At 42.5% G+C, this 20,957-nt stretch overlaps 1 protein-coding gene across 3 annotated transcripts; it reads right to left on the bottom strand.

Moving 5' to 3' along the window:
• Positions 1–724: 724 nt before the first annotated feature.
• On the bottom strand, positions 725–20,053 carry LOC137290438 (sodium-dependent lysophosphatidylcholine symporter 1-B-like). Of its 3 annotated transcripts, none has more exons than XM_067821371.1 (14): positions 20,008–20,053; positions 12,990–13,136; positions 12,036–12,157; positions 11,032–11,158; positions 10,398–10,476; positions 9,807–9,937; positions 8,814–8,907; positions 7,711–7,826; positions 7,167–7,250; positions 6,883–6,966; positions 5,956–6,071; positions 4,734–4,871; positions 3,989–4,165; positions 725–1,434 (listed from the first exon to the last, which is right to left on the bottom strand). In XM_067821371.1, exons 1-14 carry the CDS (start codon positions 20,014–20,016, stop codon positions 1,344–1,346), a joined length of 1,515 nt encoding a protein of 504 aa, XP_067677472.1. In that variant the 5' UTR covers positions 20,017–20,053; the 3' UTR covers positions 725–1,343. The 3 variants fall into 3 exon arrangements, with proteins under 3 accessions (XP_067677472.1, XP_067677470.1, XP_067677471.1); XM_067821369.1 differs by lacking the exon at positions 20,008–20,053 and adding an exon at positions 15,209–15,839; XM_067821370.1 differs by lacking the exon at positions 20,008–20,053 and adding an exon at positions 13,951–14,005.
• Between the last annotated feature and the right edge of the window lie 904 nt (positions 20,054–20,957).

The following is a 20,957-nucleotide window of genomic DNA, read 5'->3' as shown; positions in this document are numbered from 1 at the left end:
TGCCAGGTGAGTCGACGGTTCGTCGTCATACCTGGCTGAGCTACCTAATTGCCATCTATAGTCTGATCTATTCTTTTCAGCAGCTTTTCGCATTGTTTCTAAGTTTAGCACGATTTTACGAGTAAACATGTTTTTCTGAATATCCTCTAAAAGGCTTACGCATTCCACAGAATGTCCAGTTAGACCGAAGTGAGTTATTTCGACATGTCCTATTTGCGCTTGTGTAAATTTGAAGGATACAGAGTAACGGTCTATTTTTTCCCCCACATCAAGCCACCGTCTTCACACAGGACTGCTCTCGTTTGTAATAGAGGAAAATGTCTGGTACTCGAATGGTCACGTCGTGATATGAATTATCATTATGTATTCCGAGTACTGCAAACGCAACCGGGTGGCCCCCGTGTGTTGGCCACGAATGAATTCTGAGTTGTTCATTAATACGTCAGTGTGTAACACAGTTATTAAACATACAGTGAAACCGTATGTATCTTATGAGCACGTGTTTATAATTTTTGCCGAGCAACCATTGTTTCTGCGTTTCGTCGACTGTGACGTCATTAAACAACTGCACGTGACGTCAATGAAGTGTGCACTCACACTTGCTTACAGTGTTTACTGCACAAATGTAATGAATAAATTGGGAAATACAGAAATTATTACTCTCGATCACGTGACACTCACATGCCCCTATGTGTGATAATGCAGAACAAAACGTATCAAAACATTAGAAAAATATTATATTTAATAACATCATGGCTTCACAAGGATACACAAAAAGAGTATGAATTCATCATCGATTATCAAGTGGATTGAACCTCCATTCTGTAATGATATTTTTATCATGATAGATGGACATTCAGTACACTTGGCGTGGGATCAAGGAGTGCCCAGCACTCGTTGCTCGATAAAGATATCACAAGTCCCGCGATATTGCATGTGTCCCTGGCCAAGAGCTCGAGAGTACAAAACCCGAAACACGTGATGGTCACAACACCGTTTTGATACCCATCTAAACACCATTGACTCACATGTGGTGGGACACATCATGTGTCTAAGAGTCATGGTGTTAAGTATATGAAGTGTTTGTGTTGTTTCCTATACCGCGTTTGTGTCATATATAAAATTCATTATCATTTATGTAGTGCGTATCTGTGTCATGATGTTGAACATGTCAAATGTTTATAACGATGTTTAATGCACTACGACTTGTGAGTGAACGTAAAGTGTTTTAGCGAACATCTTTGTGATCTTATTTGGTCTGTATGGCAGTGATGATGGTATGTACGAGTAACGAGATGCCCGTAGTGGTGACTTCTCCACTGGGTGATCCTGTAAGCGAGTGGTCAGAATTCCGTGCTAGAAGTGACTCGTATACTCTCGTAGGAGATGCTCTGTTCGTAGTTTTCCCGGGATGTCGTCTTAGTCGCTCCTGTCCTGCAACAGTACGTCAAACATACTATCACTGCCGGCAACAATACGTCAAGCATGCTATCCATGCCGGCAACAATACGTCATGCTATCACTGCCTGCAACAATAAGTCATGCTATCACTGCCTGCAACAATAAGTCAAGTATGCTATCCATGCCGGCAACAATACGTCATGCTATCACTGCCTGCAACAATAAGTCATGCTATCACTGTCTGCAACAATAAGTCAAATATGCTATCCATGCCGGCAACAATACGTCATGCTATCACTGCCGGCAACAATACGTCATCCTATCGCTGCCGGCAACAATACGTCATCCTATCGCTGCCGGCAACAATACGTCATACTATCACTACCTGCAACAATAACTCAAGCATGCTATCCATGCCGGCAACAATACGTCATGCTATCACTGCCAGCAACAATACGTCATCCTATCGCTGCCGGCAACAATACGTCATACTATCACTGTCTGCAACAATAAGTCAAGCATGCTATCCATGCCGGCAACAATACGTCATGCTATCACTGCCGGCAACAATACGTCATGCTATCGCGGCCGGCAACAATACGTCATGTTATCACTGCCTGCAACAATGCATCATGCTATCACTGCCGGCAACAATGCGTCATGCTATCGCTGCCGGCAACAATACGTTATGCTATCGCTGCCGGCAACAATACGTCATACTATCACTGTCTGCAACAATACGCCAAGCATGCTATCACAGCCGGCAACAATACGTCATACTATCACTGCCATCAACAATACGTCATGCTATCACTGTCTGCAACAATACGTCAAGCATACTATCACTGCCGGCAACAATACGTCATGATAACGCTGCCGGCAACAATACGTCATGCTATCGCTGCCGGCAACAATACGTCATGCTATCACTGCCGGCAACAATACATCATCCTATCACTGTCTGCAACAATGCGTCATGCTATCACTGCTGGCAACAATACGTCATGATAACGCTGCCGGCAACAATACGTCATGTTATCGCTGCCGGCAACAATACGTCATGCTATCACAGCCGGCAACAATACGTCATACTATCACTGCCATCAACAATACGTCATGCTATCACTGTCTGCAACAATACGTCAAGCATACTATCACTGCCGGCAACAATACGTCATGATAACGCTGCCGGCAACAATACGTCATGCTATCGCTGCCGGCAACAATACGTCATGCTATCACTGCCGGCAACAATACATCATCCTATCACTGTCTGCAACAATGCGTCATGCTATCACTGCTGGCAACAATACGTCATGATAACGCTGCCGGCAACAATACGTCATGTTATCGCTGCCGGCAACAATACGTCATGCTATCACTGCCGGCAACAATACGTCATACTATCATTGTCTGCAACAATACGTCAAGCATGCTATTACTGCCGGCAACAATACGTCAAGCATAATATCACTGCCTGCAACAATACGTCAAGCATGCTATCACTGCCGGCAACAATACGTCATGCTATCACTGCCATCAACAATACGTCATGCTAGCACTGTATGCAACAATACGTCAAGCATACTATCACTGTCTGCAACAATACGTCATGCTATCATTGCCTGCAACAATGCGTCATGCTATCGCTGCCGGCAACAATACGTCATGCTATCGCTGCCGGCAACAATACGTCATGCTATCCATGCCGGCCACAATACGTCATACTATCACTCTGCCTGCAACAATACGTCATGCTATCACTGTCTGCAACAATACGTCATGCTATCACTCTGCCTGCAAGAATACGTCATGCTATCACCCTGCCTGCAACAATACGTCATACTATCACTGTCTGCAACAATGCGTCATGCTATCACTCTGCCTGCAACAATACGTCATGCTATCACTGCCGGCAACAAAACATCATACTATCACTGTCTGCAACAATACGTCATGCTATCACAGCCGGCCACAATACGTCATGCTATCACTCTGCCGGCAACAATACGTCATGCTATCACCCTGCCTGCAACAATACGTCATGCTATCACTCTGCCTGCGACAATACGTCATGCTATCACCCTGCCTGCAACAATACGTCATGCTATCACTGTCTGCAACAATACGTCATGCTATCACTCTACCTGCAACAATACGTCATGCTATCACTGTCTGCAACAATACGTCATGCTATCACTGTCTGCAACAATACGTCATGCTATCACTGTCTGCAACAATACGTCATACTATCACTGCCTGCAACAATACGTTATGCTATCACTGCCTGCAACATTGCGTCAAGCATGCTATCACTGCCGGCAACAATATGTCATGCTATCACTCTGCCTGCAACAATACGTCATGCTATCACTCTGCCTGCAACAATACGTCATGCTATCACTGTCTCCAACAATAGTCATGCTATCACTCCATCACCCTGTCACGCTATCGCCGCATCTTGCATCACTCTGTCTGTGATGATACGTCATGCTATCACTGTATCCTGCAAAACTGTGCCATCATATCACTTGTGCACCAACAAAGACTGACAACCACCACAATGCAAAAATGCGTCACGACTTACATAATTTCGTGTACATCTTTTTTGATTTGCCTGCGTTTGGCCTCGTCAATTGGGTAGCTCCATAGAAACAGGAGAGCAATTATCACGCACACCACAGGGCCGGGCACAACGAGCATGCGTAGTGTCAAGTCAACCGATTCCGGTTGATTACAGACTCCAGTTTTGTAACCGCCGAATCTGAAATTGAGAACGGTAATTATTCACAGGTGGCACCGTCACGAAAACACCTTCAGTTTTTAACACACCATTTGAGATGACCCCCGACTCAAAATGCCTCATAGTACAATACATCGTGATACATTGTATTGTGAACCACTTGAGTCGCGGGTCATCTCAAATTATTTTTTACATGTTTAATCCTCGCAAGACACGCGGGTTTTACGTCATCAAACCCGAATTCATCGTAATTTATATTAAGTGGGGTTGTCCGCCATCAACTAACTTGCATTGTCAATTGATGGCGACTGAATATTCCAATTGAAACCGCATGCTACACGTTCGGTTCGAATTGAAATTTAGACGCCATCAATTCAGTACAGCATATCTCTGATTTTCAAACACATTAGGTTTATCTCCTAATTGTCCCCTTTGACGTTAAGGGGGCGGTGAGGGTTGCCTAATGCTTAATGCGTCCGGTCGCCCGTCACGATCCGGGTTCGATTCTCCAGATGGCTACAATATGGGAAAGCCATTTCCGCGATATTGCTGGAATATTGCTCGCTCACTTCAACGTTAAAACACTCACTGTAGAGCAAGTTGGGATATGGCCAACCCCATCCCGCTAGAAAACTTGTTGAAAAAGACATAGAATGAGTAGAAGAGAGCATCCTTCCTCGTCTTCCTCTCCAGCATGAACATATCAAGAATGTCTGGTAGCACGGACCTGCAACAGAAGGACAATTAAGTACCGTCAATTCATGGCAATGGAATCAAATCCAGTGTTTGGCTTGACGAACGAACGCTCTAACCATCACGATATCCATCGCACCCGTAAATGGACAGCTGATTCACGTGACTATTAAACAAAGTAGACGTGCTGTACGTAAGACTTACGATCATGCCAGATGCGAACGCTGTCTTCTTTCCGTAGCGAGTCAACACCAACTGCCACAATGGGATTTAGCTATTCTAGTGAATTAGTTCAATGTGAATTACGTCAGTTGTCGCCTGTGTAGGGGAGGGTTTGCCCGGTCCCCAAGGTAGCGACATTGACCGGTGGCTACGTGATGACAATGGCTCGGTTACAACCGTCAACACTACAGGCTTGGAATAACACAAAGTCAAACTCACCACTATAACAACACTGATAGATACAAATTCGCGATGGTTGCAGTAGAAACGATGACAAATATGTAGAAATAGTATAGATGGTAATAGAGCAGCGCATGAAGGTAGAAACAAGAAACAGCTGACAACTCACCAAGTCAGAAACTATCACACATATGACAACCCACCAAGCCAGAAAAAGTAGCGATGGCAATAGGACAACTCATCAAGGTAAAACGTCTGACACACAGGGCAAATCACCTAGGTAGACACAATGGCACATATGGCAACTCACCAAGGTAGACACAATGACACATATGGCAACTCACCAAGGTAGACACAATGACACATATGGCAACTCACCAAGGTAGACACAATGGTACAGGGCAATTCACCAAGGTAGCCACAATGGCACATAGGGCAGCTCACCAAGGTAGACACAATGACACATAGGGCAACTCACCAAGGTAGACACTATCACACACAGGACAACTCACCAAGGTAGACACAATGGCACATAGGGCAACCCACCAAGGTAGACACAATGACACATAGGGCAACTCACCAAGGCAGACACAATGACACATAGGGCAACTCACCAAGGTAGACACAATGACACACAGGGCAACTCACCAAGGTAGACACAATGACACATAGGGCAACTCACCAAGGTAGACACAATGACACACAGGGCAACTCACCACGGCAGCAACAATGATACTGACACACTGAGACCGGCAAAAGCTACAGTTGTGTAGTACAGATACTGATTGTGTTTCGGTAGATACAACTGGCCAATCAGCACAGGAATGAATATCTGAAACATAGGGACACGTGCTTTCACAATCGGCACACTCTGTGTTGGTTCATGATGATGATGATGATGATGATGATGACGATAAAAGTAATAACGTATATCCCGCCTAACCCCACTTATCCAAGATTCATGTTGAGAACGCTAACAGTATTACACCGACCGCTAAATCACTGTGCAATGGATTTTCATTCTCTACATCCTGGGGAGTATACCACGCAAGTCGTCTGTGTTGCGCTAAATCTTAAAAGCGACATTACGATGTTATCCTACTGGGTGCCCATTCAGTGCTAAGTGAACTGAGGAACATTATTATCTGTAGATTCCACATGGGCATCAGTATGGAAGGAGAATGAGTGAGTGGGTGAGTGAGAATAGTTTTACGCCGCTTTCAGCTTATTCCAGCAACATCACAGTGGGGGGCACCCGAAATGGCATTCACACATTGTACCCACGTAGGGAATCATCGCACCCTTAAATGGACAGCGAGCCGTGAAGGTCCCGGGGTAGAATAGGCCCTCAGCAACCCATGTTTACCATAAAAGGCGACTATGCTCGTAAGAGGCGAGTAACGGGATCGGGTGATCAGGCTCGCTGACTTGGTTGACACATGTCATCGGTTCCCAATTGCGCAGAACGATGCTCATGTTGTTGATCACTGGATTGTCTGGTCCAGACTCGATTATTAACAGACCGCCGCCATATAGCTGGAATATTGTTCAGTGCGACGTAAAACTAAACTCACTCTCACTTAAATGGACAGCTGATTCGCGTGACTATTAAACAAAGTAGATGTGCCTTACGCAAGACTTACGATCATGCCAGATGCGTACGCTGTCTTCTTGCCGTAGCGAGTCAACACCAACTGCCATAATGGCATTGAAAATATAGATACTAGCTGCAATGACAAGAGATGTGTCAAAATGAACAATTTGACGCTTTCTCATATCAGTGTTTTGTGACAAAACGGTCATCGAAAGTTTTACATGATCGATATATCGACATCATACCTATGACATCAAAACTGCCTATATGAAACATAAGTAGTTCGCAAATGGTTGAAGCAGGGTACATGTCGTTGTGACAACGAATACCTACCAGCAGGACAAGGATGAAATTCGAGAACTCTGACCCCATGTCCAAAGAGTGGGTGCAGTAGAGCGCAAGGTTCCCCTGCACTATCTAATAAATACAACATGACAGAATTATACAACGGTTCAGCTTGTTACACTGTGTACAATCACTCTTATTGTACTATATACATATGTAATTTACCAGTGATTATGCGGGTGAGCATTGGTCGCCAATAATCCACGCTTGTCGTAAGAGGCGATTGACATGTCATCGGTTCACCATTGAGTAGTTCGATGCTCATAATGTTGATCACTGGATTGTCTGATCAAGACTCGATTTTCTTACAGACCGCCGTCAGATAAATGTAATATTGCTGGATGGTGTGTTAAACAACAAACCGACTAACTACAATGTATTTATTTAACGTTATCCAATACACAATGAAGATTTTAGGCATAGTAATCAATCAGCATAGGATGAATTTCAGTTAAACTCGTTTTTGAGAAGTATATTTACTCACTGCCTCTACTTTGTGACATATCCGAGTAATGGAACACATGTAACTTACTGATATCGTCATAGAAAGAAACAGGAAGGTCATGGCAGCCTTGACATAGGGGCCATAACTGAAGACCAGCTTCAGACCCCGGAAGAACCCGACATGGTCGTTCCCGTCAGCCACCCCTGGAAGAACCCACATTTACTGAACAGCAAAAGAAACTAAACTCTGTCTTTTTGTCAAGTTTCTTAATGGAAGACATGAACATAAACGATGGCTTTAATGCGAGTTCATTTTTTTCGGAAATTGCGTTTCTTTTACTGTTAAGCATATGACAATATGACACGTGCTACCAAACACACTAACAGGTCAAGATAAACATATGAGTACACGTAGACAGAGAGAGAGAGAGAGAGAGAGAGAGAGAGAGAGAGATAGAGAGGGGGGAGGGAGGGAGGGAGAGAGAGATATACAACAAAATATACACGTAGTCAACGCTTTAAACTGGAAATACCACATGGATCATCACACGTTTGTAGATTACCAACGGGAACAATGTTTCACTTTAACACATTTGTTTTTAAGGTTTCATTATAACACATCCTACTTTCTACCCTCGAAGATCTTGGTTAGAATTGGGATTCAGTAACCCATGCTTGTTGTAAGAGACAACTGTCGGGATTGAATGTTAAGACTCGCTGACGTGATTGACACATTTCATCGTATCCCAGTGGAGTAGATCGGTGCTCATGCTGTGGACCTCTGGTTTGTCGTGTCCAGACTTGATTACGTACAGCTGGAATATTTCTGACTGTTGAGTTATACGATAAACCAACAATAATATCATAGAGTCAACATAACACAATAGTCATGCGAGTTATCCCACCAGGTACCCATTTTCTGCTGGATGGACAGATCCAGTTTTGTAGGAACCCACTTGCCCAAGGTGACACCAGTTGTGTTACGTGTGCTCAGTTGTGGGTCAGAATAAAGGTCCGAGAGACTCTCAGGTACCAAGCTGCCAAACTCGGTCACCCACCCAAGACAATCATAGCGTGACCATGGATCAGCGCGGCGTTATACAAGCAAAACAAACAAACAAACAAATGACAAACTCATCATGCCTATAAGATCCATACATGACAGTTTCCAAATAGTGGTCCAGTCCTTACCTTTTTTCTTCTCCTTGACACCAATGAAGACGATGAAGGCGCAGACGATGTAGACGGCGACGACGAAGCCGGCTCCAACCATGTAAGACCATTTCTACAGACAAGAGATCTCATGAGGGACAAAGTCCTGTTTTGAGCCGCAATTAGCTTCATTCAAATGACAGCAGTGACCACACAGTATGAATTTCGCACAATGTACAAATTTGGCACTTTGGACACGGACGTCAGGGGTGACACACGGACTCTCTTACCACATGGGCAGTGGTGTTTATATACCTGTGTTTTATTTCAGTAATAGGAATTAGGTAACGAAAGCAACATGACCACTGACAACTTGCCAGAGCTGTTCATCCAGCTGAAAATGGGTACAACAACAACAACAACAACAACAACAACAACAACAATATTGACTTTGTTGAAGCAGTGTAAAACTGTGCACTGAAACTTGGTACCCAGTGGGATGTCTTGTGACCAGTAACCTTCAATCGCCTCACAGGAGTTATCCGCGGCAATAGTGAGATTTTTGGCAGCGTTCGAAATAAACGCCGGCCCAGTGTCGGTTGTTATTTTATCTGTAGATTCTCTAAAGCCTGCAGGTGTCAGCAGGACAGCCATGACAAGCAAAAGCTTTGACCACTATGCTACCCCGCTGCCTCAAGTGCTAGAAGAAAGCATCAGTGCCAGTGTACAAAGTCAACTTAGCGCTACGACTGTCGTAAGTCTGTAATGGGGTATGGGACTTACGATCACTTCTGCACTGAGGTTGCCTCGTACGTGAATAGCTTTGGGTTTTCGTCAAAGGAACAAGCTTACGTGATATGACTGAAAAAAGCGGCGTTAAACCCAGATATGAAAAGTTTACCTTACAGGTCCACCATCTTGAAATAACTGGTTAAGTATTCCGTAGTTTCGAATCAGGATAGTAGCTAAAAACTACAAATCATCGTAGGAATTAAACGGAATAAGGCACCAGCTCAGGTTGGTCTGACCTACCTGGTTGTCGAGTTGTGTTGGTGACGAGGTGGCGTCAGCGTCATCACATGTGCCGACAGTACGGTATTTCTCTATTAGTTTGCCTTGGACGATGGCACCACCGAGAACTCCAACTGCCTCCAACACCATTCCTGGTACAGAAGATAGAACTGAGAAGTGTTCCTGAAAGACGGCTACCTTGGACATGTGACGAATTTGGGGTCACAGTTGGGTGAGTGAGTGAGTATAATTTTACGCCGCACTCCGCAATGTTAGTTAGCTTAGTTTAGACAAGGGTATAGCTGAGCTAAAACGACATTGAGCTAAGACAACCGTTTAGATGAATATAAAGGTTGATTTGAGTTCAGACAAAGGTTAAGCTGGGGTTAAGACAAGAATATAACCGAGTTAAACACAAAAGTATATAACTGAGTTTAGGCAAAGCTTAAGCTTGGATTAAGATAAGTATATAACTGAGTTAAGAAAAGAAATCAGACAAAGATACAACTGAGTTCAGACAAACATACAACTGAGTTCACACATAGGTTAGACTTAGTTCAAAGATACACAACTGAGATCATACTAAGTTGGGGGCAACAACGTCTCACTTACGGTAGGCCGTAGCGGAGTCCCTCTCCTTCTGCTTGTTGCTGATGTACATAGTGAGGGCGGTGTACGGCACGTGCAGACCCTACAACGACGCATGCGTTGTCAGAAAACAGAATGCAACAGAATTAAACGGTAAATTAATTCAGCTGTTCCAGTCGTCTTGGAGACATGTCCATCAATCTTGTCAGAAACCCGGGTTCGAATCACGGTTGGCAACAATTGTTTCCTTATTCGTGATAATGGAATAGTCAGGTTTTACCATCATCGAGCTTACCCACAATCCTAAGATTGTCGATGCACATGATATCAGTCACTAGTTTGTCCGACTCAGAGTCGATTATTTACATATGTAGCTTATCCCGATTACGTAGCTCGATGCTCATTATATCAATCACTAGCTTGTCCGGTTCAGAGTCGATTATTTATGGAAGTCCGGAAACTTGGAAATAGTCATCAACCAAAACGACCAGAGATGTACTGAAACAATTTCAGCGTCCAGAACCATCTGGTTCCTGGAAAGTACGGTTGAAATTGTCTACATAGGATTCGTTTATCCGGACACTTGTTATGCCGGACTATTTTTTTAAAGAAGCTCTAATGTCGGGATTAAGGGATTACATGGCACATTTTCACATACCGAGAGCAGCCCTTCAAATGTACAGAACATGACCAAGTAGTAGGCCAGCTTGCCCTCGTCTGACAGATCCGGAACGTACCACAGGAAGAAGTAGCTGACACAGGCGAAGGGGGCAGACAGGATGATCCTGAAGAGGAACCACAATGTCAGTTAAAAGGATGATGGACCCGCACAGTTTTTCATGTTGAGAAATTAACATTTCAGAGTACTCTTTTATAGTGTTATCGAACAGTCGCCTAAAACTCCTTTATAGTCATGATCTTATCACATTAAAGAGCATGTCGTCAGGTCATCTAAGGCAATCATTCTCGGTCCATAGTTGCCTCCCTTAGATGTGCCAGAACCTTTTCATCATATGTTATTATTTTTCATTACTCATACTCATGTATTTTTATTGAAAGGGGTAAAATTGTTAAAGAAATCCATCACGTCAGTGCTCTGGTGAACATCCAGGTTATAGTGTTCTTCCGCCTGACTTAAGAGATCGAATGTTCTGGCCTGCTCACTTAGTTGACAGAATTATGTCATTGCATCCCATAACACGATACTCTTGATGTTAATCAATGGATTGTTTGACATGATCAAGTAGAGGATACCCTCTTTGGGCTTTGGGCTTCTCCTAAACCAGGCTGACACACTGTGATACCTCTGTTTCCATGTAGAGCTAGAAGGTTAATAGTCATGCGAGTTATCCCACCGGGTACCCATTTTCTGCTGGATGGACAGATTCAGTTTTGTAGGAACCCATTTGATGAAGGTGACACCAGTTGTGTTACGTGGGTCAGAATAAAGGTCCGAGAGACTCTCAGGTACCAAGCTGCAAAACTCAGTCACCCACCCAAGGGTTCTCCATGACCAACGTTCCTTAACCGTGCAACTGATTTGTGGCAAGCGCTCTATGCACAAGACCACACACAACAATTTGGGTCAATACTTAGGTATTAAACACGGAGGCCTAAAATGAAGAACTCGTTCAGACACTGACGTCGCTTATGAAACCGCACCATGGTCGCATCTTGCCGAATCGGGTCTCCGTTCTGTTGACCAGATAGCCACACATGGGGTCAGTGATGGCGTCCCAAGCCTTGCCTCCGAACAGGACGATGGAGATGTACTGGGGCGGGATCTGTCAACAAAATTATGAGTGAGTGAGTAAGTGAGTGTTCACACCGATTTAGCAACATTCCAGCAATATCACGACTAGGGATACCAGAAATGGGCTTCACAGATTGTACCCGTGTAGATTCGAACTCGGGTATTCGGCGTTATGGGCAAACGTTTCAACCATTGGGCTAACCTATCACCCGCCAAAATGTGAAGCAAACTTTTGAGGACACAATCACGGGGTTTCATAAAGTGAGTGTGTGAGTGAGTTTGGTTTTACACGGCACTCCACCGCACCGCAATATTCCAGCTGTAAGGCCTCTGAGCCGCCTCTTACGACAAGCATAATCGCCTTTCGTGGCAAGCATAGGTTGCTGAAGACCTAATCTACCCAGGAACTTCACAGGCTGGTTTCATAAAGAATGCAGATATGTGTCATTGCTGATTCTGAATTTACACAAGGCTTTGGTGATATTTAGTATACACGAGGGACCATTTGATTTTACATCATAAAATCGGGTGGGAATATATTAAAAACGGCGGCATGGCATTTCAGTGAATGAATATTGATTTATACTGCTTTTAGCAATATTCCAGCATGATTACGACCGGGGGACATCAGAATTTGGCTTCAAACACTGTACATGTGAGGAATCGAACCTACGGCGCGACGAGCGGACGCTTTGAACTTTAACCTACCCTGTCGCCCTTCGCACAATCAAACCGGCTTTACTCCTTTCTAGAACATGTAACCATGGCGACTCATTTCTGTGACCCGGGTCTATGAAACGTATATATTTATCAGCTCCATGGGGAGTATACAAAATAGAAATATGACCATAACCTGAACTTACCTGTGCCACTTCCAGGAGGAAGATGTTGAGGTAGAAGCCGATGATGGTGGAGCAGATCTGGTAGGGAGCACCACCAACGGCGAAGCAGATCTTGCGTAATGTCCCCAACGGCTCCTCTTCCTCATAATCTTCTCGGATCTTCAGATACTGCAACATAAGGGTGAGAGAGTTGCTTTTGTTTCACGCCGCAATCATCACCACTCAAGCAACATCACAGCTGCCAGTAACATCATTCCATTTCAACCAGTGGTTGAAACAATGAGCAACGTTTCAAATTAGATTACGGAGAAACACAATCAGCAATCACGTGCCAGCCACACTGGGAGTATGTGAGAGCCATTCTGACCCAGACTCCAACGAGTTATCAAACAGTAAAATCTGCACTTTGAAATATGATGATCTACATCAATCGTTTGATAACGGTATTAGTGTCTACACAGAAACGTATTCATTGTAAAAAGGAAACTGTTTAACCATTGAGTTATTTAGGTAGCATGATAACACAATGTAGAAACGTTTGAGAGAACAGTTCTCGGTGAATCGTCCTGATTGTTTAAGTGTAGGTTTGTAGTATTTAGATTAACATTTTAGCGAAAAGGTCTCCACATAAACATGTGCCCGTGAAGCGATGGGTCGTTGTTCTCTTCTCATACAAACAGATGTTTAAAGACGGCACTTGTTGTTGCCGTGCCTGGTGCACGGTAAATAGGGGTAAATATGGACTGGTCGGCTCGGAGTCAGCATATTGTTTCTGGAAAATCATTGTTTAGCAGGGTATCAGCAATCCAGCGAGGGTAAAATTAACTTTGCATTCCTCACCAAAAACACGACGGTCGCATAAGTGCCCGTTCCTTGGACACAGTGTATTGTGGTAGATCGGGCAAATAAGACAATTTCAACGATGAGGTACCAGAAATTGACGGGTCTAACATATTTTAAAGTATTTAAGATTTATAAGCACCTGTTGCTCTGACGCCATTGTTTTGAGGACATTTTCGCAATGTGTGAGTCGGTCCGTGATGAACGTGGGCTATGTCCCGCGAACCTTTTACACGTGTATCTCGTGCTTTTCCGACTTTGGTACATTGAATGCACGCACATGCAAGTATATAGGTACAGACCCTCCCCACCCCAAACACCAGTTAAGGTACCTAACATGTGTATCTTAGCTTGGTAAGAGTTCCCTCCCGTTCCCCCATCTCAAATAATATTTAATCATTGATATATTTGACAATTTTCAACAATACCTAACACAACAATTACTAAGGGACTCACAAAAAATAACTATAAGCCCCCAGATTAAGTGTAATATATAGAGTTGAACTACTTAGTGTTATACCTGTTAATCTGCAGAAGAAATAAATATGGGGGAACGGAAGGAACTCTTTCCCTCATGTATCCAGACATCCTGCATGCCACTATTATAGCTTACCATCCTCGTGAGTGATATTTGTGTTCACCGCTGGTAGACATAAATTAGACTAATATTGTTGAAAGTAAAATAAATTTGCTAAAATGAATACTAACGAGCCTTGATGTTTTATGAAAGGTTAAATATTTTATTAATGTATCACACTTTGCGCGGCTGAAAGACACAAAGTGACTCCAATGATGTAATGCAAACATTCAAAATGCCAGATAAACATTTCAAGGCCTCCTCAATAACATTGTTGCATGCGCGGTATCAAAGCGGATTAGGAAACCGGAACACAGCAGGGTTGTCACCTTCAAGCACAGAACTCTTTCAGAGCCAAATCTAGCTTTTTGTTCAACACCTTTGTTTCGAAACAATCCCTGCTCAATAAGTGTGTCCTACTTCGTAAATATACTTTCTGTTTGACAAATACTGTTGAATATGTGAATTAAAGAGTGAGTTTTGTTTTACGCCGCACTCAGCAATATTCCAGCTGTATGGTGGGTGTCTGTAAATAATCAAGTCTGGACCATACAGTCCCGTGATCAACAGCATGAGCATCGATCTGCGCAATTGGGAAACGATGACATGTGTCAACCAAGTCAGCGAGCCTGACCACCCCACTCCGTTAGTCGCCTCTTACGACAAGCATGGGCTACTGAAGGCCAATATTCTACCCCAGACCTTCACGGGTAAGACAAACAGAATAAAGCAGATTAACTAGTGTTCCTTTTAGAAAAATACTCAACTATTATTTCCACAGAATTTTCGATCCATACGACCACATAGTCACTGTGTCCAATACCTGATCTTGTTCCCGACGTCTGCTTACGTCATCAGCTGGTGTTACCCCATTCGGGACTCCGCCTCTCTTTCGCATAGTGACGACATTGTCGTCCGCTACGTCCACAGCTTCAGCAGCTGACTCACCGTGTCTGACGACGTCGACATCAGCATGGGCAATATGTGTTTGTTCACTTGGGCCGTGAGCTCCACGTTCAAGGTCAACGTGGGACATTCCGCCATTTTCTATCCCGACTTCGGTATCCGAAAAAACAGCAAGTGTTTTCTTAACAGTCAATATCACCGTGGTGTCTGAATCTAAATGTTTCACTTGTCCTTCTGTTTCTAAACTACCGTTTCTATTTTGACCGGTCTCGCTTGTAGCTGAAAGAGTATGATGTGGTGGTTCACCGTGGGCAGCATGAGATATATCGCCCATCTTGGTCGTACTGTTGTTTGTCCTAAATGTATTCCATAAGGACAGGAGCACGTGTCTGTCGGCCCTATCTGTCAGACAGCCACAGTTAAAGATAAAGAGATGACGATGCTCTCAAGTTCAAACACATCTCTTTCTTATCGAATTGGTATGTGTTGATGTGAATTACAGGCGCGCTCAGACGTGAAGGATGTTTACATTGTAAGACAGAAAACACGTGTGCGTGCATGTTGTGCACGTGTGTCTGCGTGTCCAAGAAGACTACCTGTAAATCGCACGTATATGTTCGCTTTAATTTAATAACAACATTTCCTACAGAGAATAATTTAAGCGACACGATTCTAAGGCAGTACTTTGGAGTTATGGGCCTTTGGCTTTCTATTTGTTGACTTCCGGGAGATTATTCTAGAGCAGTCCACGTTAGTGGCGATGGTCGTATGTGCTCGTACTTTCAAGAAATGACTAAATGTATATATAAAGGCTAGTTGCAGTGTTGGACACGGACACATTTACTGGAGTATACATCATCAATATCCGTCACCGCCTGATCTACATAACTGCTGCCGGAATGCTCGCTCTGTTACATTCTGCGTAACTGTTTCACTATCATATCAAGACTTTGGTGAGTTTGCTATATATTTGGTAATCCATTGCCTTAGATTTTGTCTCATTTGTATTGTATTTGAAATCGGTATTGTGAAATTGACTTGTGACTTTGTATAACTTGCTGTCTTTGCTTATTAATACAATATTTGAATGTTTTAGACGTGTCTTTGTTTTGTTTTGCTGGTTCACAGGGATTTCCTACACCTTCTGTCACGGCAAATTTGTAACCGTAACAGTGTGCTGAGAAGACAAAAGGCGTCTTCCAAAGAGAAGACTGTAATGTGGGTACAGGCGTGTTCCTAGGTTGCATGAGGGCATGTGTATGTCACAGTCTTTGTTTGTTCGTTTGCTTGTTTGTTATTTAACGCCGCACTCAGCAATATTCCAGCTATATGGCATCTGTCCGTAAATAATCAAGATTGGACCAGACAATCGAGTGATCAACATCATCATCGATCTACATAACTGGGATACGATGTCATGCGTTAATACCAAATCAGCGAGTTGGACCACCCGATCTCGCGACTCGCACCTTACGACAAGCATATATTATTAACAAAGATCTTGACGTTGTCCGGATCTTCAAGGGTAACGTTACGGTCATGTCTTCCCGCAATGTGTACGTGACAACAAAACATCAGTATGGGTATTCACATGTGTTCCCATGACAGAACGTGTCTCAATGGTGAAGAGTAGTGTATGACATAATGTAACGATGTAAGACCGGAAACACGTGGTTTGGAAACGCGTTTCGAATTCATATAAAAATAACGAGAAACGTAACGTAATTTGACCTCGGGCGACAGTACGCAGTGTAACAGCCTCTCTAATTTTCACTTTGATAAGGGTCACACCATTGAAAAAGGCAAGTGGTTATTTATGTATCATGCTGTTTGTTTTGTTTGTTATTAGTGCCAAACTAACCCATGCATGTATTTCATATGTAAGAAATTAAGACAGTCTGTAAATAATCAAGTCTGAACCAGAAGATCCAGTGATTGAAATCATCAGCATCGATCTACGTAATTGAGTTACAGTAGCAGGCATAAAGCAAGTTAGCGACCCCGACCACCCGATCTTGTTAGTGATCTCTCACGTCAAGCATGGGTCACTGAAGATTAATTCCAACCAGGATCTTCTCGGGTCAAGAAGCTTGGGAAACCAGGATATACGATGGTAAGATCATCATCATCGATCTACGCAGTTAGGATACGATGGCAACCAAGACAGCGAGCCTTGCCACCCGATCCTGTTAGACGCCTATAAGGGCAGCATGGGTTGCTGAAGACCAATTCTAACCCGGATCTCCACAGGTTGTTTTAACAAGAAGTGACACGTGTGTTTAGTCTGGGTGTATTCAAACTGTCGAATGTCAGTCTTCTCAAGTACCACGTCCTCCACACAACTCAAAGTAAAACAACTATGCACAGGTCGCAGCTGTTTGTGGGCGACTTCAAGTAAAACGTAAGATACATTTACATAAAACACTATCAAAAACAGATCCATAAACATTAAACTAATCCTAAAGCAGAGTCGATTATACGATATCCATCGTAACATAAGCATGCGTGGATGAATCACTATCAAATCTAAACACATGCAGGGGCAGGGCAAAAAACAGGAATTTGCTGCTGATACTGAACAATTGAAATTTTAATGATAATTGTCACAGCTGTCGGTGGAATTTGTGTTTATACATACTGACCTTATTTGGGGTATTATTCAGTGACAAATTCCAGGTCGTTTGATACATAATATTTTGTGTGATGCTTACATACGATTATTTTGTTTTTCTCAAACCTAATAATGGGAAAGAACAATAAAACTTCAGTTTATGAATTCTATCCAGGAAAACGCCTCGAACTGAATTAACCTTCTCTAAAAGACTTTCAACTGCTTCATCAGTCGTATTTGTCTATTTGTAAAACGTAAAAAAGGTCTCTAGGAATTATGGGTAATAAAAGAGAAACTGCATAAATTTGTATCTTTAACAGTTGTCAGAGCGTTTACGGCAACATTGACAATGATAGGGCAAGAGCTTGTTGAGCAGGAAGTCTCTTTGAAGATGGCCATAGACCAAAACGCCCATTACAAACCGGTCATGTGACCGGAGTGTGTGGTATGAGTGATGTCTTTCATATTCTGAGACAGGGTCTGCGAGATGGTCGAAACGACCGGTCTGGTATGAAGTAATGGACCTGAGACGGAGGCTCAGATAGTCCTGTGTGTCATAGGACTTGAAACTCGTGCTAGTGAGATCATTATATATACGTGTGATCATGTCCAACGAAATCTGATATTGATTCAGCGACATACCTATGTTATTATATTTCACTATTTCAGCAATCCACTCGTCACGTTGTACAAAATCACGGGTACCGTATTTCTTCTATATATTCCAGAAAAGGCAAGGTTTGGAAACAAGGCATTGATATTTTGCAAATATTGGATTCTCCTCTTTACAATTTAACAAATATGTGTTTTAACATATGATTGAACCTTAACGTCACAAATGCAAAAGGAGTAAAGGCTGTAAAAATTCATCTTATCCATTCCATTTAAAAAAAAAAATATTTATTTATTTTTATTTTTAAGCACATATTATCTCTTTTATGATTTTAGTAGTTTCATAATTTAAGCTGTTATTCATTTGTCCTTGTTCTAAAGCTCTGTGATACAAAACGAATGCCTTTTAAGGTAATAAAGTATTGAATATGCCTATATCTAAAATGAGACCCGTCCTGTTATATAACAGTAAATTGATAAGACCCAGACCTATGTTCAACAGAGCGAACATACCATCGTAATGCCCGTATTTTAACACAGACCGATTAATGCTTTGTGCAACATGGTCCATAGTTCTGTTTGAAATGCTTAATATTGTTTAACGTCGAGTTCCGAAATATTGCAGTAACAAATATTCTAGCGGTTTATTGTGATCGAGCCTAAACCTGCCCGACCAGTGATTGAAATCATGAGCGTCGTAACTGAAAAACATGCATTCATCAAAATCACACAGACTGACATTTCAAACTGAAGAGTTTTACCCGGAAATCCCAACATACGGGACCCCTACTGGAGATAATACGGTAACGTATTCCGAGTCGCCGTCATACAACCGTGACATACACGTGATTGCGCACACTCTATGCAGCACAATAAAGCAATTCGCCGTTAAAGTTTAATTAAATCAAATCATTCACTGGAATATATCGTGTAACCAAATGCTCATTCAGTTCTAAAATATAAACGACTGTCGAAACACAAAAGAAAGCGTCCAATACTTCGACAGCTGATACAGATTAATTTTCGGCAATGATGGAGGCAGTGAAGCAATGCTAATAGCATTTGATTGACATGCCACTATCAGACGAACAAACAATATATTTTTTAATAATATTAGAAGTCTTAATCAGTTACTGAAAAATGAACCCGGTATCTTGCCGTGACAGTCCGTTGTAGAGGGGTGTGCGGACTCCACAGGTTTATTTCGTGATAGTTAATGAATCTTTTGCGTCTTGGCACACGCCATATGATCAATGGAATAAACAATCAAAACATCAGGAAGTATCTGCATTATCATCCAGACCGTCCATTTCGATAATGACTGGCATATCACATGTGTGTTCAGATCGTTGGCTAGAGTTAAACAGTTTAAGAATCAAAGCTTAATAACGCAGGTCATATCAAACACTCTGTACATACATATCGTGCCAACATCGGCATCGCTACAATCGTTACCTCTAGAATAATATCACGCATATAATTTACATATTTACCTTCCTCATCGTGCCTGCCCTGTGCCCTTTGACCTCCGTCAGCACGTGACCTGGTTATCCTCGCGTCGCTCATATCACAAAGCAAACAATGACGGTGTCACAACAATTTGAATCTGACATACTGTGTTTAGGACTATTTGTTTGAAGTAAACATTTTTTCAGAGACAGTGTATTTTTGGTGCCAAGTTTAAAATGAGTATCGTTGCCGCAGCCTAAGAGATATTAAACATTTTCGTGCTTCAGTGTACACAATATTTATTTATAATTTCTAAATTTTGCTAGCCAGGCGGGCTGGCTATGCTGGAAACTTACCAGCCCACAAGATAATGCACTAGCCCGAGATTTTAATGTCAAAACTATGCAAAAGATAACAAAATGGCACAAGGCAATCAAAACCACCAGTCTAAAATATTTTGTGTATGTTCAGATAAGTCATCATTAATATAATGAACACTTTTTTCAGACTTGCATGATTTAAAAGTGTCATAACTTAACAAGTCGAAGAAATCGATATATTTACAAAATGACCCCATGTGACTATGGGCCATTGACTGCGGAGAGTTACTGGCCCGACTGGATTTTTACTAGTCACGGGGTATCGGGCCAGTGGCTGTTTTGCACACTGCTCTGCCTCTACGTCGATGACACTAACATCAGCGTTAATACTTACATTTACGTAAATGACATCATAATCTACTAAAAACATATCGCCTTGTATTAGGTATCAACTCAGTGACTTTCAACCTTGATGTGCCTTTAATGACGTACTATCAGAACGTTCAGCAAGAAACTCTTCATTTAAATGTTTAGAAGTTTGGATACATGAATATATTATAACACTATTTTTTATCACCCCTGTTTTAATTTATCACCCATGATTAGCACATTAAATATGTTACTTTAATGTGCAAAGATAGCGGGAAAAATTCCATTCATGGTTATCGGCTGAG

This window comes from Haliotis asinina, chromosome 7 (genome assembly GCF_037392515.1).
Source record: "Haliotis asinina isolate JCU_RB_2024 chromosome 7, JCU_Hal_asi_v2, whole genome shotgun sequence".
Classification (NCBI taxonomy): Eukaryota; Metazoa; Mollusca; class Gastropoda; order Lepetellida; family Haliotidae; genus Haliotis; species Haliotis asinina.
The sequence above is the reverse complement of the archived record's forward strand: the minus strand, read 5'-3'. Positions and strand labels throughout refer to the sequence as shown.